General features: G+C 47.4%; 2 protein-coding genes across 2 annotated transcripts; both read left to right on the forward strand.

Annotated features, from left to right (window-relative positions):
• Window positions 1-4,026: 4,026 nt before the first annotated feature.
• On the forward strand, window positions 4,027-5,902 carry LOC142777170 (uncharacterized). The gene is made up of 2 exons (XM_075881488.1): window positions 4,027-5,335; window positions 5,505-5,902. Exons 1-2 carry the CDS (start codon window positions 5,231-5,233, stop codon window positions 5,865-5,867), a joined length of 468 nt encoding a protein of 155 aa, XP_075737603.1. The 5' UTR covers window positions 4,027-5,230; the 3' UTR covers window positions 5,868-5,902.
• A 5,700-nt stretch (window positions 5,903-11,602) lies between these two features.
• Window positions 11,603-13,132, forward strand: LOC142777171 (uncharacterized). Its single transcript, XM_075881489.1, has 2 exons — window positions 11,603-12,507; window positions 12,677-13,132. The coding sequence occupies exons 1-2, from the start codon at window positions 12,403-12,405 to the stop codon at window positions 13,037-13,039; spliced, it is 468 nt and encodes a 155-aa protein (XP_075737604.1). The 5' UTR covers window positions 11,603-12,402; the 3' UTR covers window positions 13,040-13,132.
• Window positions 13,133-20,035: the final 6,903 nt, after the last annotated feature.

The following is a 20,035-nucleotide window of genomic DNA, read 5'->3' on the forward strand; positions in this document are numbered from 1 at the left end:
TCCTTCTGGCTTACCCACTTCCGTAGTTCAGCGCCAGAAAGACCCATCTTCTCACCAAGAGCTACTAACTTTTCTAGATCCATTTTCTCTCGCAAATAAAACCTTGCCGCGTGTAAAAGCTATCTGCCTAAATCACTCTGTCGGAACACTCCCCTGCGCTCGTTAACGAGAACACTGAACAACAAACAAAATCGTTTCGATACCACTATCAACAACTCGAGGCTCTTTCTTACTACTTTGGACACACTGTGCACCAAAAGGTCCTGTCGCGGACGCCAGATTAATTGCCACACAGGTCCCGTTAATTAGAAAGGCGATCGCCGGGCTAATTCCAAGGGCCGAAGTATCGGCCCCCCGAACCGCACCACGAAAGCGTGGACAATTTCGAAGTGGTCCTTTTTGGCGCGCCAGCGGACGCCGGCTGTGGCCCAAAGAACAAGTCAGAGCCGAGAGTTGATAAACAAAACAAATATTATATTCTCAAAAATGGCAGATCGAAAACAATACACAAGAATGGACATTCCACAATAGTTACATACAATACGTCACCAATCAAACAACGTACTACACAGTACAATCAGCCACACTCAAAACAACGGACACATACAACGATACGCACTACATTGCAGTCGCATGCATTGAACAACCAAGACACTTAAAGACTAAAGAGATAGAAAACCTATCCAGTCCAAAGTTCTTGGAAAAAAAGTCTGGATGATACTCTTTCGAAAATCACTCACTCAAAGTCCAGCGTTGTTGTCATTCCGCGCCCTCGAAGTTTCTCTTCCAGAAAACCTCGCGTCTTCAATTGGCCACTCTCCAAGCTTCAAACTTCTTCGCCCGAACACGTCGGCTTAACACACGCAGCTGTCGCCACGCGTCTTCTCTCGATAGCGGTAAACACACACTCTTGCCTGTAGCTCCAGTCGTCACCCCTCAGGTGGAAATCGTCTTCTTCTCCCGCTTCGTCTCTACGGACAAAACCTTCGCCGACTACACGGTGGTATACCCTACGCGCTCTGGCGCTAACTTCCGTCTTCTCCTGATCTCTCATCTCCGCTGCTCGCTTAAATACCTTCCGCGCGACATTTCAGAAGGTTCTCGTCATTTCGTCGGCGCGATACGCAGCGAATGCTGGGGAGAGGCGCGAGACTGCACGAGGGCCGTCCCCGACCGATGACTCAACCCGGCCGAACAGGGTGGTGGTAGTGATTACAATGAAGAGGAAAAAGGCACCTAATTTCTGTCTGCCTTCAGGCGACACCGCGCAGTGCCTTATAGGGGTGGGGGGAAGGAGGGATAAAAAGAATAGAAGGAAAATAGAAGCAGAAGAAGACAGCCAACGAGAGGAAAAAGAAGGAGATAGGAAAGTGGGGATCCGGTCGAAGCAGTCCAAGGGCGGGGTGGCACAATGCGAGAGCTGCACGGCGTCAGGAGACCGCGGAGGGCGAACCAGTCGGCGGGAGCTACGCTGAAGTCGGAGATCGCGAGGGCACAACCGTCCAGCTTGAAATCCTGCGAGCGAATCTCCGGCCGAACACACCCCTTTCCTTCTAGAACGTTCCAGTGCTTGCCCGGCCGCCGCTGTGGGGTGAGGAGGTTCATCGGCGAAGCCACGCTTCCGAGGGGAGAGCGTCGCGCGCCCGGGGAGCCTTTAGATGTTTGTTTTCTTTTTTTTCCGTTGACCTCGCGGCGTCATTCCGGCGCGTTATCGCAAGAATTTGGCGGCGCGCCCATTTTGAGCGCTCGTTCTGTGACAGTCGCCTACCCGATTTGTGTGAAATGCTGGAGTGTTCTACCGCGGCGTCAGAAACCCTAATGGGGCTTCACGTGAGAGCACCGCTGATAGCAACATTTTCAACACAAACGTCAGAAAGTCTAAATGAACTTTTTTTTAGTTTTCTCCGTCATGTAAAAAAAAAAAAACCAGCGCAAAGGGGACACACAAAAGAAGGGGGATGCAGGTTGTCCTGTGTCTTCTTTTCGTGTGTGTCGTCTTTCGCACTGGGTTTTTACATCATGGAGCTTAACCGACTCGTCTGCTGCTGTACATTTTTTTTGATGGAGCACTCACTGACGTGGCCCATGCAATGGCGTAACCAGGGGATGGCGCGGAGGGACTGTACAGGGCCTGTGCCCTACTCCCAAACAGTTTCCCCATGCAGAAAGAAAAAATTACCATTTCATGGGTCCACTCCTCGCTTGCACTGTTAGGGACAATATATCTCTGTGATAATATGTTTTCCACCTCTTTTCGTTCTAGCTTTCATGAGCGATACAGTTTGATCTTGTGGAGGAAGAAAAAAGCGCCGCGGCACTCACGTGACACGTGCTTGTGGACGTCATCGCATTGTTGGTCCCTGAGCCCACATAGAAAACATGGCTGCTAAAGGAGCACGTGCCGTAGAGATGCTGCGCAGGCTCAGTAATTATTGTGCCGGTTTGCGTAGAGACGTGCTCGTCATGATATATTGCATGTACATTCGACCGATATTCGAATTTGGCTGTGTTTTCTTTTCTGGTGTTCCGGCTTACAAAGTTCGACCACTGATTCTGTTAGAACGCTAATCTTTACGCATATGCCTAGGGCTAACTAAATATTTTGCGAACAATATTCTATACGAAGAATCCCGCCTACCTTCTTTTCTCAATATATTTCATATTCTAACAGTACGAACATTCCTTAAAATCTATGCATCACCTCAGAGGAGGTCACAGTATGTGTTCATTAACCAGCATACCTCATTTTTCAATCACCAATGGTCTAAATTACGGTGCTTTCAAGTAATATTTACACAGAAACTTTTGGACTCCTTCAGAGTTAACCTTTGGGAAATACTTGCATTCAACACTGTAGATGCAATTAAAATTGAATTTGATTATATATATCCCAAAAATGCCAAATTCACGATATCAGTATACCAATGGCATTTCGGAAGATCATTTGGCCAATCTAGCAACATCCATTGTGGTAGCGACTGACGTTTCTGTTTATGAAGAGAAGGCTGGCGTAAGAATCGTATCATCCTCTCTTGAAAGACTTTCTCAATTGGATCACCCGACTGTACCCCCTTTTACCAAGCTGAGCAACTGGCAATAGTCCTAGCATTGCGTAAAGTGCCCCAATATCTATCAGCGGTAATTGTTCTAACAGACTATCTCTCGGTCTGTACTGCCTTAAGCTCACCAACTTTTTCGCGTATCTTAGAAACTTTCTACTCGCTCATTCCTAGACATGTTCGACTCGGTCGACTAGTTTGGGTACCAGGCCATAGAAGTTTAGCTCTCAATGAGCATGCAGATGAACTAGCTGTATTTTCCTTTGAATACACTGTTTTACCAATCTTGCCTGCTTCAGAAGATATCATAGCAGCACGCTTTGAAAAACGCACAACGGCCAGTAACTTCAAAAATTCTACTTTGTTTTTATCAGACTATCCGCAGCTAAAAATCCCTTGGAAGAACAAGTGGTGTTCATCCAGAATGGAAGAAATAGTAATTACAAGGCTGCGTTTTCGGGTCCCTTGATTGAACTTTTACCTTCACAAGCTCGGGTCTGGCATAGTCGCCTTTGTGCCTTTATTGTTAATGAGAATGAATTTTCGGAGCACTTCTTTCCATTATGCAGAAGATTCAAAAGTAAAAGAAAAATCTACAAGAAGAACCCCTACAAAAGTTGGACCTAAACTTGACACTTCGGGTGATTGTTTCATTTGGTGCCGTCGCATTTGGTTTCAGCTAGAGGAGCGTTTTTACCGATGCTACAAATTTCTTACGGGAATCTAAAAAAATGGAATGCTAAACATAGATGAATTCAGTTTTTTATGTATAAATTTTTGTGTGTGTTTAACATGTTTTTCTGTTCAAGGTTTTTGTTGTTTGTTAGTTTAGAAATCTGACACCTTTATATTATTATCTTTATTAACTATTTATTCCTACCCTCCCTCTAAAGAAGTCAGTTATTTTAAAAAGCAAGGCACCGTCCCATTCATGGCCTACCTCCTAGGTGGGTTGCGCCAAGGTGTTGACCGATCGACCGACCGACCGACCGACCGACCGACCGACCGACCGACCGACCGACCGACCGACCGACTGACTGACCGAGCGACCGACCAACCAACCATTTTTCACAAGGTTGAAACGGATAGAACGTCCAACATCCGCTCGAGGCAGGCTGCGCTACTTCCTTGCGTCAAGAGAACTCGACACCGCTCGAGGTCTTGGAGAAGTCTAAAGCAGAGCCTGGCCCGTTCGGTCAAAGCATATGGAAAGGCCGAAGATGACGTGACAGAACATGGAGGGAGGAACGCCGTACACAGGGCCAGGACGAAAGCCTCAAGTGCTGGGGTCCTAGCCGGTGAATATGCAAGGAAAACAACCACAAAGCAGGCCGCAAACAATGATGACGCAGGGAGGGGCAATGGAGCTGCAGCCCGTCCGCAGCATCAAGGCCATCCCGACTTGAATGCTCGTTCGTCCATGGTTAAGAAGACAGATTTCGAATTCACCGCTCAACAGCCTAAGGGAACTGCAGTTAGTGGGCGAAAGAAGCCTGCTGTTATCACAATTCTGCGGAAAATCAAGGCGGTCCTCAACACGACTTTCAAGGAGACCTCTCCTATGTCAACCAAGACACCCGATTCGCCATGTCCGCTGACTCAACAGTGTGGTAAGAGACTAATTGTCACAACCTAAAGAGCCGATCGGGAAAAGGAGAGATTGATGTGCGTGCGGATCGAGCGAAGATCTCGAGCGACGGGGATCTCTTGGCGAGCTGCAGGGAAACGCATCGGGCAGCGAAACAGCGGGACACGAGCCGACGTTTTGATCCGACGCTGGCGGTCCGGTGCCCATCCGGGCTTTCGCGATTCTGAGGACTACAAGGCTGGGCATCGCCCCACCTGCCCCCGGCGGAGATTCTCCAGTGACGTTCCTAGCGAGTGGCTGGCATTTTCCCTGACGTTGGCCTGTCGCGGTCCGAGTTGCCATTCTTGGCTGGTACCCATCAAGCCACCCTTCGTGGCACTGTTCATGTTGACGTCCCGGGTGCTGTACCAGTCGCCGATACTGCTGCACTAGGTTTCTCCCTGATTTGTGACATCTGAGCCGGACCACGTATAAGTCCAGATCCGGAGGAGGACCTCACCCCCGTCCTGGTGCCGAGTCCACGCGGCCCTCATCCAGCCCGCTGAGATCTTGACCACAACGCGTGCACCACCGACTTGGCTTCATGCACCGTTACCATCCGCCCCTTGTTCGGCGTACGTCGGACGAGAGCTTCAGCTTCACTCTAGGACAACACCCCGACTCAAGCATCGAGAATAACACCAGTGATGTGAGTGTGGAACGTGTTTATGTTAGTTACTTGTATGTGCATGTATATATGTCGTGTAGTGCAGTCCCGTGTCTGTGCTAATATGTATACATATAATGTCGTGTCTCTTCGTCTAGGGGTGTTTCCTTTGCCCGTCTGACTAACCTGCGCCCACATTTTCTCACAACAGGTAGGTCTGCAGGAGATTGCAGCAGGGGATGGGAACAAATCTGAGCCGACTGCCACTCAAACCGCACTAAAAGGACGTTTCGCCAGGCAGCCGCGATTGACCGTTGCGACCAGCGGAGCTCGCGGTACCTTGAAGAGCCGTGCCAAAAACCTGCTGTGCAAAGATCCATCTCTGGCACCTGATGGTCCCGAGGAAAGGAATCCAACTGCCCTCGGCCAAACAGCGGCATCTACTAGCGGTGCCCGCAAGGCGACAAAATTCTTACGTAGACACACCTTGGGAGGCTGCTTTTACTTGCCCCCGGCAGTCGACGGGCTCAAGACCTCAAAAGACTCCAACAACGACGAGGACACCGTTCCATGAAGCTTTTTTTCATTTTTCGGAATAAAGGTGTCTTCGCCACTGGAGCGGTAAAAAACAAATGTTGAATTACTAAAACGACGCGTCCATTTTAGGCAAACGTTCCTTGCCGCATCCCAAGCGTTAGCTCGTCTCTCGTGACCACAGATCGTTGTCTTCTTCCTTCTATATTATTCACATAGATCGTAAGTCTCGTTTTTAACACGTTCTAACCATACAACACTAAAATGACCGCCTCTAGACAAAGCGCTTTGAGCATCAAAGACGATGATGACATGTCAGTCTATAATTAGTGTGGCGATCGATTCCTTTTTGACTGCGTTACAAATTTAAAATTTCCTCATATCAACCAGCTGTTTCATGGCCAATTCTCAATAGGGGGTAAGAGCCAAAAGTCAAAGAATAATCAAGTAAGGAGGGCAGTTATTGTCGAGGTGAATTTGAGAAAGCTCGGCATGAACACCAGGGTTCATCCCACAACGACCGCTGTCGATGTGGTCAGCTGAAGTTTGGGAGCAGTGGACGCCTTCGCTTCGGCGCGCTCAGCCAGCTAATCACCATCAAGTTTTTCCCCTGCCGCTGATGTTTTCAGATCAACATTCACCAGGAATTACAACCATAATTTTACCTATTGTAGATTATTTGAACTGGTGTGGGCAGGTTATAAACAGGTGATGCTTTTTCGAATATTCTAATACCAGTACACAAGAAGTGTTTAATCACCAATAGATTTGGTATTCTTGTTAACCTAATGAAGTGCCTCAAATAGGTATCTATGTTCTTCAAGCCTTTTATTCAGACTTAAATAGGTTGTCCTCGTGCACCATGGCTTAGTTGTCACCACATCCTAGCCAAGATAAATTGAAGCTGGAACAAAGATATTTTAGTGCTGGCAATGGTGAAGCAGCCTGAGCAGTTGACATTGTTAGCACACATTCATAGTAAAAAACAGCATGAAAACACCAAAAAAGAGACAGCAATCTGTCATGTTTCATATATCTCTTCTTTGGTGTTTTCTCGTGGTAATTTACTTTGAATTTGGAGAAGCCGCCTGCGAGCTATGTTACCTGCCCCGCCGGTCCACTGATGCCTTATTCAGCACAAGCTACCCCTTTTAGCTACCTCCTGTGATGAATAGAAGTTTAAATTTGAGCCCATTTTTTTTCTCTGACACCATACTAAACACAATATTATCAAGAAAAGTATGATTAATGTTATTAGAACTAACTGTATTGTAAGCGTGAATAAAAATTTACGAAACAATTATTCGCCGCTGGCAAGGACCAAACCTGTGACCATTGAATAAAGCGTCCGATGCTAACTAGATACAGCAAGACCCATCTGATGCGCAATATGGCTTTGGGCGCTTCTTGTCTGGAGGTAAACAATGATTAGGAGCCAGGAACGACCAAAGTGGTAATTTCGAAACTGAGAACTAGAAAAATAGAACAGTTTCGTTGCCGTCCGTTAACATTACACCCGTAAAGCGCCACTGTTTTTTTCGATTCGTCTGGGGCAGGGATCCCAAACACGCGGCCCGTGGACACTTCGCTAGTGGCCTGATTCTTCACCCGAGATAAGCTGCAGAAACATTCATGAATGGTTTTCGCATCATTTTTCCTCTAATTCACTTATTATCGTCTTGTTCGGGTAAGCTACAGAGACAAGACTGATCCCAAGCAAGCCTTTTCTTAGTGGTTATGGGATAACTATGTGTGAAAATGTCGCCGTTTGTCAATAGGTTTCATATCAGGAATGTAGTAATTGTGGAGATCAGTGTCGACATCTTTCTAGAAATATGACGAGAACCACATATCAAACATGAAAAAGAATGGCCTGTTCATGATTACTTTTTTAAGTGCTGCAGAGCATAAGATATTTTATGCTTCGTATTTCACATTTCAGAGTTTAGAAACTGTTAGAGAACGTGGGAACTTTTTGCTACAAAGCGTTTACGAAATACCTTGTCGAAAGCGAAGTGTCTGCAGATCTTGGCGTGAGTCCTTAAATTCCTTAATTCGTTGTACTAATTGTGAATTATATACATGGACAGCTACGTGACAGTGCGTGTTATTCAGTTCTCGCTATTCGCAAATTAACATCAGCTCCTTCTGAAATTGAACTCATAAAAAACACTCACCAGTATCCCTAAAAGACGGGTCATCACACGTTAAGTCAATTTGTCCAGACAACACAAAAAACTTCAAGATGCTGAAGATTGAGTACTCGTGTTCAATGTAAGCCTTCGCAAATTTGCAGTATTTGATTGATATGGGGGGCTTAACGTGCCAAAACCACCATATGATTACGAGAAACGCCGTAGCGCAGGGTTCCGGAAATTTAGACTACCTGGGGTTCTTTAACGTGCACCCATATCTGAGCACACTGGCCTACATTTCCGCCTCCATCGAAAACACGGCCGCCGCAGCTGAGAATCCATCCCGCACCCCGCGGATCAGCAGCCGAGTACCTTAGCAACTAGACCACCACGGCGGGGCACCCAGTATGTTCTAGTACATGTTTACGCACCCCAGCTAAGACTGTGGCGTCACCTATCTGGCAGTTAGTAGGTTAAACAACTGTTAAAAGGAAAACGAAACAAGAATGTTTGCCTTTGTCACCATTCGAAACAATGTTACAAGCTTATTTTAATAATATTGAAGTCAATAAATATGAACCATGCATAAAATGTGAAAAAAAATTTATGTTGCCGATTTGTTCTAATAGATCTTCTAGTTAGGCCTATTTCCGATGGAGGCGGAAACATTGTAGGTCCGTGTGCTCAGATTCGGGCGCACGTTAAAGAACCCCAGGTGGTCAAAATTTCCGGAGCCTTCCACTACGGCGTCTCTCATAATCATATGGTGGTTTTGGGACGTTAAACCCCACATATCAATCAATTATTAGTTAGGCCTAGGAACGTGTCCTAGATAGAAAGCCTGCCCCGCAGCCTTCTACTACGGCATCTCTCATAATCGCCATGTTTTGAGCGTTAAAACCCACAAATCATCTCTCAAGATGAGAAGCTATCCCAAAAATTACGCAAACTAGTCCTTAATACTCGGTCACCGAAGCTAACTAGAGGCAATTGACTGAAGCCACTTTAAGCAGTCATTTGCTGTGAACGAAGCGAATCAACAACTACGGCAAAATTATCTCGAAGCGGGCGTCCGAAAGCGTTGTCATTTAACGCACACTACAAGGCACCGGCCAGTCTGCAGGGTTAAGAACCATGAATAATTCGATTAATTCCACAGTCACTTCTTTACTTGCTACTTTCCTCTTACATGTCGGCGGCCATACGTGGGCAGAAGGGCCGATGCATTAATGTGCGCTTAAGAGAGCACAATACTTCGCTCAAAAATCCGAACGCTTCGCGTCTGGCATCGCACTGTAGCACGTGTGGCTGCTCACCTGTTTTTGCCGATACAAAAACTTCGTCGAAGCACACTTTACAGATAACCAGGGAAGCGATAGAGGATTTTCATGTTAACCGAATGGATGAAGCATGCGTCCCGTTAGGCATCGATATATCTCACAGAAGAAGAGTTCGCATATCTGCTCAGTGCACGTGCCGTAAAGAGTTACGCTATGAAACTTTTTATATTTCTCTCCAACACTTCTGCGCAATGTTGATACGCTTCTTTTTTGTTTTTCATGATTTCTTCCCGTTATTGTGTCCTTCAAATAATGCACTCAGTTGTGAGTCAACGTTGGTCTCTTGCTGAGGACATTGTGGCTCAAAGTTTGTTTCCCGCAGCGATTAGCGGGGCGCAGCACGTTCTTTAGCGAGCTATGCCGCAGTATCGGCAAATCCACTGCTTCACAACTGGGTGCCAAACAGGCTACGTGTTCGTGAAGGGCAAGCCAAAGCTGTCGTTGTTTAGCGTCCTGAAGGATCAGAATAGGCGTAGAAAAGGTTAGAAGAACCTGTACAGAGCGGAAAAACCTCTGGGAAACAGCAGTGCAGTGTGCGAGCTCCATTTCGAGCCACGCTCAGAGACTATGCGCACATTATCGAGGGAAAAGAAGAGTGGATATCCCGTGGGAGGCCCAATCTCCACGCTGATGCTGTGTTGACAATTCTTCCGAATCTACCGGCCCACCTAGGTAAGAATCCAACGCAAGAAAGGTCCCTTCATAAGAGGCCTGATGCTTCAGACGGACAACCAGAGCCCGTATTCTGTCCCTCCGACAGTGCGGTATCCAGCCCGTTTGCTCACACCGACGACGCTCTCGATGCAGACTGTGAAGAATGTCCACAAACGTCTCCATCGTCACCATCTAATGATGTATATATCTTTCATTAGAACTTACAAGTGCAGTAACCATACTGGAGCAAGCGCAGTTTTCCTGGCCATGCTGGGGTCGTATACTGCAGGACCGCGTTGACCACAAATACCGAAGTGCTCTCGGGGAAAGCGGTAATGTTCTCAGAGTCCCAATGCGTCGCGTACTGCAAAATTCTTGCTAGAGACGTTTCGATGAAAGAAGGCCAGGTCCACAGCAAGATGGAAGTCGAGGCCGAGGATTTGGTCATGACTGTAGAAAGCCGTACATTTTGAAAAGTACATCATCCTTTTCAAGGAGGTGCTATATTGGAGCTAATGCGATGTGGTCTGAACAAATGTTTATAGGGCTCGTCAACATACGCAAAAAGCTCAAGTGCACCACAATCAAAAGCGTTAACTCGTCACACTAAACACGTAAAATCAGTAGGTTGCGTTGGCTGCCATCGATGGGTAACTCTCGCAAAATAGGCAAAAAAAAAGCTAACTGAGAGTAACATCCGTTGGTAGTACAGTGGCGCTGTAGTCAATAAAAGCAACTTCATTTTATATATTAACGAAACGCACATTGGCACGTTTACATGATACCAGCGGCGAGCAGCTTCTCCAAGTGAAGCTTCTTTTGAGGTTACCTGTGTCGCCACCTATTCTGTGCAACGCCAGCTGCGCCAGAGGAGCGCCCGAGTGAGCTTACTGCACTGTTCTAGTGCACTGTAACCACGCTAACATGGTAACAATAAGTCTGAAAAAATAGCGTGCATACGGTAAGCGGTACGGGTCACGCACGGTACTGCACGTGCGTACTTCGATACTGCTATCATGTAAGCCCGTCATCCCGCTAAGCCCGGTAAAATATTGTGCCATGAAGTACCTTGCGTCGTCTTTTCTGCAGCTGTCTTCACGCCTTCATGCATTACCAATGTGCTTGCATCAGTTTTCGAATAGACCTGCCTCGTCGTGTCCTGCGTGTATTCTTAACAGAACGATCTCACACAATCGCGAAGATCTCACAGAACCGACCTACCGACTGACCGACCGACCAACCGGCCGACCGACCGACCGACCGACCGGCCGACCGACCGACCGACCGACCAACCGACCGACCGACCAACCGACCGACCGACCGATTAAACAACCAACCATTGTTCACAAGGTTGAAGCGGATAGAACGTCAAACATCCGCTAGAGGCAGGCTGCGCTACTTCCTTGCGTCAACAGTGCTCGACACCGCTCGAGGTCTTGGAGAAGTCTACAGCCCAGCTTGGCCCGTTCGGTCAAGGCATATGGAAAGGCCGAAGATGACGTGACAGAACATGGAGGGAGGAACGCCACACAAAGGGCCAGGACGAAAGCCTCAAGTGCTGGCGCCCTAGCCGGTGACTGTGCAAGGAAAACGACCACAAAGCAGGGCGCGAACATTGGTGACGCAGTGAGGGGCAATGGAGCTGCAGCCCGTCCGCAGCATCAAGGCCATCCCGACTTGAATGCTCGTTCGTACATGGCCAAGAAGACAGATTTTGAATTCACCGCTCAACAGCCTAAGGGAACTGCAGTTAGTGGGCGAAAGAAGCCTGCTGCTATCACAAATCTGCGGAAAAACAAGGCGGTCCTCAACACGACTTTCAAGGAGACCTCTTCTATGTCAACCAAGACACCCGCTTCGCCATGTCCGCCGACTCAACAGTGTGGTAAGAGACTAATTGTCACAACCTAAACAGCCGATCGGGAAGAGACGACGATGAAGTGCGTGCGGATCGCGCGAAGATCTCGAGCGACGGGGATCTCTTGGCGAGCTTCAGGGAAACGCATCGGGCAGTGAAACAGCGGGCCACGTCCCGATGTTTCGATCCGACGCTGGTGGTCCGGGGCCCATCCGGGCTTCCACGATTCTGAGGACTACAAGGCTGGGCATCACCCCACCTGCCCCCGGCTGTGATTCTCCAGCGACGTTCCTGGCGAGTGGCTGGCATTTTCCCTGACATTGGCCTGTCGCGGTCCGAGTTGCCGTTCTTAGCTGGTACCCATCAAGCCACCCTTCGTGGCACTGTTCATGTTGACGTCCCGAGTGCTGTACCAGTAGCCGATACTGCTGCACTAGGTTTCTCCCTGATCTGTGACATCTGAGCCGGGCCACGCATAACTCCAGATCCGGAGGAGGACCTCACCCCCGTCCTGGTGCCAAGTCCACACGGCCCTCGTCCAGCCCGCTGAGATCTTGACCACAACGCGTGCACCACTGACTTGGCTCCATGCACCGTTACCACCCGCCCCTTGTTCAGCGTACGTTGGACGAGAGCTTGAGCTTCAATCTAGGACAACACCCCGACTCTAGCATCGAGAAGAACACCAGTGGTGTGAGTGTGGAACGTGTTTATGTTAGTTACTTGTATGTGTATGTATATATGTCGTGTAGTGCAGTTCCGTGTCTGTGCTAATATGTATACATATAAAGTCGTGTCTCTTCGTCTAGGGGTGTTTCCTTTGCCCGTCTGACTAACCTGCGCCCACATTTTCTCACAACAGGTAGGTCTGCAGGAGATTGCAACAGGGGATGGGAACAAATCTGAGCCGACTGCCACTCAAACCGCACCAGAAGGATGTTTCGCCAGGCAGCCGCGATTGGCCGTTGCGACCAGCGGAGCTCACGCTACCTTGAAGAGCCGTGCCGAGAACCTGCTGTGCAAAGATCCATCTCCGGCACCTGATGGTCCCGAGGAAAGGAATCCAACTGCCCTCGGCCAAACAGCGGCATCTACTAGCGGTGCCCGCAAGGCGACAAGATTCCTACGTAGACACACCTTGGGAGGCTGCTTTTACTTGCCCCCGGCAGTCGACGGGCTCAAGGCCTCAAAAGACTCCAACAGTGACGAGGACATTGTTCCGTGAAGCTTTTTTTTTATTTTTCGGAATAAAGGTGTCTTCGCCACTGGAGCGGTAAAGAACAAATGTTTAATTACTAAAACAACGCGTCCATTTTAGGCAAACGTTCCTTGCCGCATCCCAAGCGTTAACTCGTCTCTCGTGACCACAGTTCGTTGTCTTCTTCCTTCTATATTATTCACATAGACCGTAAGTCTCGTTTTTAACACGTTCTAACCATACAACACTAAAATGACCGCCTCTAGACAAAGCGCTTTGAGCAGCAAAGACGATGATGACATGTCAGTCTATAATTAGTGTGGCGATCGATTTCTTTTTGACTGCGTTACAAAATTAAAAATTTCCTCATATCAACCAGCTGTTTCATGGCCAATTCTCTGTAGGGGGTAAGAGCCAAGAGTCAAAGAATAAGCAAGCAAGGAGGGCAGTTATATTCGAGGTGACTTTGGGAAAGCTCGGCATGAGCACCAGGCTTCATCCCACAACGACCGCTGTCGATGTGGTCAGTTGAAGTTTGGGAGCAGTTGACGCCTTCGCTTCGGCGCGCTCAGCGAGCTAATCACCATCAAGTTTTTTCCCCTGCCGCGGATGTTTTCAGATCAACATTCACCAGGAGTTACAACCATAATTTTACCGATTGTGGAATATTTGAACTTGTGTGGGCAGGTTATAAACAGGTGATGCTTTTTCGAATATTCTAATACCAGTATACAAGAAGTGTTTAATCACCAATAGATTTGGTATTCTTGTTAACTTAATGAAGTGCCTAAACTAGTATCTATGTTTTTCAAGCCTTTTATTCAGACTTAAATAGGTTGTCCTCGTGCACCATGGCTTAGTTGTCACCACATTCTAGTTAAGATAAATTGAAGCTGGAACAAAGATATTTTAGTGCTGGCAATGGTGAAGCAGCCTGAGCTGTTGACATTGTTAGCACACATTCATAGTAAAAAACGGCATGAAAACACCAAAAAAGAGACAGCAATCTGTCATGTTTCATCTATCTCTTCTTTGGTGTTTTCGCGTGGTTATTTACTTTGAATTTGGAGAAGCCGCCCGCGAGCTATGTTACCTGCACCGCCGGTCCACTGATGCCTTATTCAGCACAAGCTACCCCTTTTAGCTACCTCCTGTGATGAATAGAAGTTTAAATTTGAGCCCATTTTTTTCTCTGTCACCATACTAAACACAATATTATCAAGAAAAGTATGAATAATGTTATTAGAACTAACTGTAATGTAAGCGTGAATAAAAATTTACGAAACAATTATTCGCCGCTGGCAGGGACCAAACCTGTGACCATTGAATAAAGCGTCCGATGCTAACTAGATACAGCAAGACCCATCTGATGCGCAATATGGCTTTGGGCGCTTCTTGTCTGGAGGTAAACAATGATTAGGAGCCAGGAACGACCAAAGTGGTAATTTCGAAACTGACAACTTGAAAAATAGAACAGTTTCATTGCCGTCCGTTAACATTACACCCGTAAAGCGCCACTGTTTTTTTCGATTCGTCTGGGGCAGGGATCCCAAACACGCGGCCCGCGGACACTTCGCTAGTGGCCTGATTCTTCACCCGAGATAAGCAGCAGAAACATTCATCAATGGTTTTCGCATCATTTTTCCCTTAATTCACTTATTATCGTCTTGTTCGGGTAAGCTACAGAGACAAGACTGATCCCAAGAAAGCCGTTTCTTAGTGGTTATGGGATAACTATGTGTCAAAATGTCGCCGTTGGTGAATAGGTTTTATATCAGGAATGTAATAATTGTGGAGATCAGTGTCGACAACTTTCTAGAAATATGACGAGATCCACATATCAAACATGAAAAAGAATGGCCTGTTCATGATTACTTTTTTAAGTGCTGCAGAGCATAAGATATTTTATGCTTCGTATTTCACATTTAGGAGTTTAGTAACTGTTAGAGAACGTGGGAACCTTTTGCTACAAAGTGCTTACTCCATACCTTGCCGAAAGCGAAGTGTCTGCAGATCTTGGCGTGAGACCTTAAATTCCTTAATTGGTTGTACTAAACGTGAATTATATACATGGACAGCTACGTGACAGTGCGTGTATTTCAGTTCTCGCTATTCGCAAATTAACATCAGCTCCTTCTGAAATTGAATTCCTAAAAAACACTGACCAGCATCCCTAAAAGACGGGTGAGCACTCGTTAAGTCAGTTTGTCCAGACAACACAAAAAACTTGAAGATGCCGAAGATTGAATACTCGTGTTCAATGTAAGGATTGGCAATTTCGCAGTAATTGATTGATATGGGGGGTTTAATGTGCGAAAACCACCATATGATTACGAGAGACGCCGTAGGGGACAGTCAGTCAGTCAATGAACTTTATTTCCAAATTGTCCTGAGGAGCCGATTCCCCTCAAGAGGGAGGGTCGGCTGCGGGTCGCACCCACGTGGGGACAGGAAGAGCGAGCCCCTCCGCCAAATTGCGGGCTCTCTGGACAGCCCGGATTTGGACCTCTCGGTCCGAGCTGGTAATTGCCGTCCTCCAGGCAGCTTCTGTGCTGAGAGGCTCGCCATCGCGCAGCACCGCGCATTGCCAGAGCATGTGGGGTAACGTGCAACGTCTCTCTTCGCAATGAGGGCATTGTGGATTTATGCTGTCGATAAACTTGCTGTACACTAAAGGCGACGGGTAAGTACCCGTTTGCAGCATTTTTAAAGTGACTGACTGGGCCCTAGAGAGTTGCGGGTGCAGGAGCGGAAAGCTACGCCTGGCCAATTGATAATTTTTGCAAATTTCGTTAAAGGTGAGGAGCGAATCAAGCTGCCGGATGCCATCCCCAAAATTAGATGCCGATTGCCCGTCACGGTGGGACAGTTCGCGTGCTCGGGCATGGGCAAGCTCATTGGCATTGGGGAGAACAGGGTGGACATCCTTGCCCATGTGGGCAGGAAACCAGGTGATGTGGCCGTCGATTTCCGTGCAATGTGGTCTTTTGGTAAGAAGATGGGCCGCCTGCTCACAGACTGACCCGGTCATGAACGCTCGTGCAGCAGCTCGAGAATCAGTGAAAATGCGCGTGCGCATGGGAATCGCCACGGCCATTGCTATAGCAGCCTGCTCTGCCCTAGCCGGCGTGGTATCTCGAAGAGATGCTGCTGTGAGGATTTTGCCGTGAAGGTCAGTGACCACAGCCACGAAATTGGATGTGCCGGGATACTGTGCTGCGTCAACGAACGCCACAAGTTCAGGGGTGGCAGCGGCGGAACTGAGGAGCGACCTAGCCCTAGCGGCCCGGCGGCCGACATTGTAGAGAGGGTGAACATTTCTAGGAATTTGTGAGACCGTAATCTGCTCCCTCAATTTGGGTGGAAGCTGTATCTTTTTGTCTGCTACCATAGTTGGTTCGCAGCCCAGAAACTCCAGGATGCGTCTCCCAGCTTTGGAAGAGGACAGTCGTGCAGCTTGTGCTGTTTGTTGCGCTTCTGCAATCTCACTAAATGTATTATGCATACCAAGAGCCTTGAGCTTTTCCTCATTTGTGTTGTTTGGAAGGCCCAAGACCCTCTTAATGCACTTTCGAATAATCGCATCCAGTTTCCCTTGTTCTTTCCTTTCCCACCTATGCGCTGTGGCAATGCAATTAATGTGACTCATAAGAAAGGCATGGAAAATCCTCATGAGGTTGGCCTCACGAAGCCCTCCACGCCTGTTAGACACCCGAAGTATAAGCTTGACCATGCTCTCCGCCTTTGCCGCAATACGAGTCAGAGTATGAGAGTTACTTCCGTGCTCCTCCCGGAACATGCCTAATATCCGAATTTTATGGCTCCGGAAATTTCGACTACCTGGGGTTCTTTAACGTGCACCCAAATCTGAGCACACGGGGCTACATTTCTGCCTCTATCGGAAATGCAGCCACCGCAGCCGGGATATGCGTGTGTGTTTGTGTGTGTGTGTTTGAGTCTATGTGTGTGTGTTTGTGTCTGTCTGTGTGTGTGCGCGCGTGCGCGTGTGTTTGTGTGTGTGCCTGTGCGCGTGCGCGTGTGTGTGTGTTTGTGTCTGTGTGTGTGCGTGCGTGTGTGTGTGTGCGCGCGTGTGTGTGTGTGTGCGTGTGTATGCGTGTGTGTGTGTGCGTGTGGGTTGCAAAGAGCAAACAACTGAAAACCAAAGCGTTCAGCCAAGTAAAGAATCGGCATCTTATAAATTTCAAGCCACACATTCACCTACATGACGTTCTACGTGCGTGTTCGTCAAGGATGACAGCAACTGCGACACGTATTCCCAAGATTTATTAATTAGTTAAAGTTTGAGGTTGCGTTATCTTATACATCACATGCAGCCTTTAGTGAGGACGGATCTCCTTCAGGTCCTTCGCATATGTTCGTGTTTGTATCTGTGTACATACATACATACATACATACATACACACATACATACATACATACATACATACATACATACATACATACATACATACATACATACATACATACATACATACATACATACATACATACATACATACATACATACATACATACATACATACATACATACATACATACATACATACATACATACATACATGTTCTACCACACTGCAACGCTCTGAAACGCCTTTCGAGCAACCGACACACGGATCGTCAACTTACCGCTCATCACTGAGTCATCAGGGACGACGAGGCTTCATTCCTGCTGTCAGAAATGCTCATGAACTGGGAATCTGATGCCTAGAGCCATGGCTGATCGTTTCGCGGAGAAGCGCGCACCGGCCGTTTCGCTCGAAGCACGTTTCAGAGAGCTGCAATACGGTAGAGTATACGAGCAGCAGTCATGCGGTTTCTAATGCGGTAGCGTTAAATAGCTCGTCTCGCAGAAATTATGGTGTCGGCGTCAGTGTCATCGGTTGTGGGCGAAAAATCATGGTATTTTCCATGACCGAGAACTCTAGAAAGATGAAAATAAGCAAACAATAAAAATATCTGGTAGTATTGAGAATCGAACCCAGACCATGAACATGAAAAGCAGATGTGCTACCACAGAGCCACGATATTGCTGAAAAGTGATTCTGCAAAAAAAAAAACTGTATGAATATTTTATATAGTGTATTGTTAACGTATTTAATATTGCGTGGAATCGCACCAGTCGTTGAAACACGGAAATTGAGCATCGAGAGGTGGTTTCAAAGGCCTAACCTTTACAAAGTGGTAAGACATATTTATAGTCATCAGCTCTAGAGGCATCAACAAAATGAGCAGCTGCGTATGTTCGCCTGTTTCCTCACGGACGCGTATAGTGGGCCCTTCGCTGATTCGCAAAAAGTAAATAATGCGGACCCTTAACAACATTACTTGAGATAGTCATTCTAGGATAGTTAGTAACGACCACTGTTACGCGCACAGTCGTTCGTTTCCTTACGGTGCAGTTGAGGCATGCAACAAGACCCGAAGCCGCGTTAAGCAGTTGAGAAAGCACGGGGCCCTATTTCTATATCGCGCTCTACTCTTGAACGCGACGCTCAAGCATCCTCCAAGTTTTATATTGCCTAGGATTTCTTAAACGACAGAAAAAAATACCCACGCAGCATGTATGTTTGCAAAAAGAATTGGATCGGTAATCTTGGAATGTCTTCTTTAGCGTGATCTTAGTCATCTATTGAAACAAAATATACGAAGCACCCTAATTATCACCACGTGAGATCTGACCATATGTCATTAGTTTTATTCAGTTGTGGTTAACAAGCGTTTTCGAATATCCATGGTTTTAGACTATAGTTACGTGAAACACCTTATGTATGCTGTACTAGCAAAGTATGTTTGCTGCTCTTTTTTTTGTCAATGCGCGTGTATATGATGCACATGCAGAGCAGGAAAATGATAGAATGTATACAACATTTGGTGTTCATGCCCTCGTGGCCGTAATCGTATTGTGGTCAAAACATCGATATGACTATGAAACACGCCGTAGTGAAGGACTCCAGAAACTTCGACCACCCAATAGGGTACTTGCACTGACATCGCACAGTACACAGCCTCGAGCTCGGTGACTCTGTGCCACACCAAGACGTCTTGCTGGCGTCACCTCTGCCGTGTTTATTCACGCTAGAAGCTACGATGGTGGTGGTACTTCAATAACCATTTCGCTTCCACCGAAATGCGACCACTGCGGTCAGGATCAAACCTTCGTGTCAGCAGCCGAGCACCATGAGAAATATCGTAACATTGCTGATATGTTCTCACCATTACAACCAGCCCTTTAGAGCATAACATACTCACTCTGGGCAATATCAGTGTACACACTCCTTTGTGTCGCCTCTGCTGTGTTTACGCTTTGGAGCTCGCGCTACGGTGGTGGTGAAAACTTTCAATAATTTTTTAGACGGAAAGCGGTGTGCTGCATGGAACCAGTCCGCAAAAGACTGGTCCTAACACATACTAGGTGGGACAACCGGGTTCCAAACTCCAGGTGGACGCCCTACCAAAGCTTGTTGGGCCTGTAGGTCATGGAAGCCGAGCAAGGTTGCCGCCCGGGTCCTCCCGGGTAGGGTTAGTGATAGGGCAATTGGCCGGGTCGGAGGGGCAGGTCCACACCATCTAATAGGCATCCCCACACCACAATGCGGACAGCTACCACTAAAGGGGGCTCAAAATGGATTATAGCTGCCGGGCACAGCATGTATTGTTGGACAACTTAAAATTATCTATCTCTCGCAAATGGTCTCATACACGAAGCTGACAAGATCCAGGTACTTGGCCTCTCCATTCACAAACACAGACGGTCGTATCTAAAGTGTGTAAACACCGTATACAAGGTGGGGGTCGCATGGTTCACCGCATGGTCCACCGCATGGTCCACCGGGTATCTATAAACGCAGGGGGTTGCGAAGTAAGGATGCCTTGTGGCTGTGACCAGTCCAATTCTTTATTCAACTCCGTAACTTCACTTACGAAAAGAAGAGGAAGAGACCCTTAAGGTGATCCTCAGCACAATTATTAAGCGTACTCTGCACCTCCCCATCGTCAGATCCA

Source organism: Rhipicephalus microplus, chromosome X (genome assembly GCF_043290135.1).
Source record: "Rhipicephalus microplus isolate Deutch F79 chromosome X, USDA_Rmic, whole genome shotgun sequence".
Taxonomy (NCBI): Eukaryota; Metazoa; Arthropoda; class Arachnida; order Ixodida; family Ixodidae; genus Rhipicephalus; species Rhipicephalus microplus.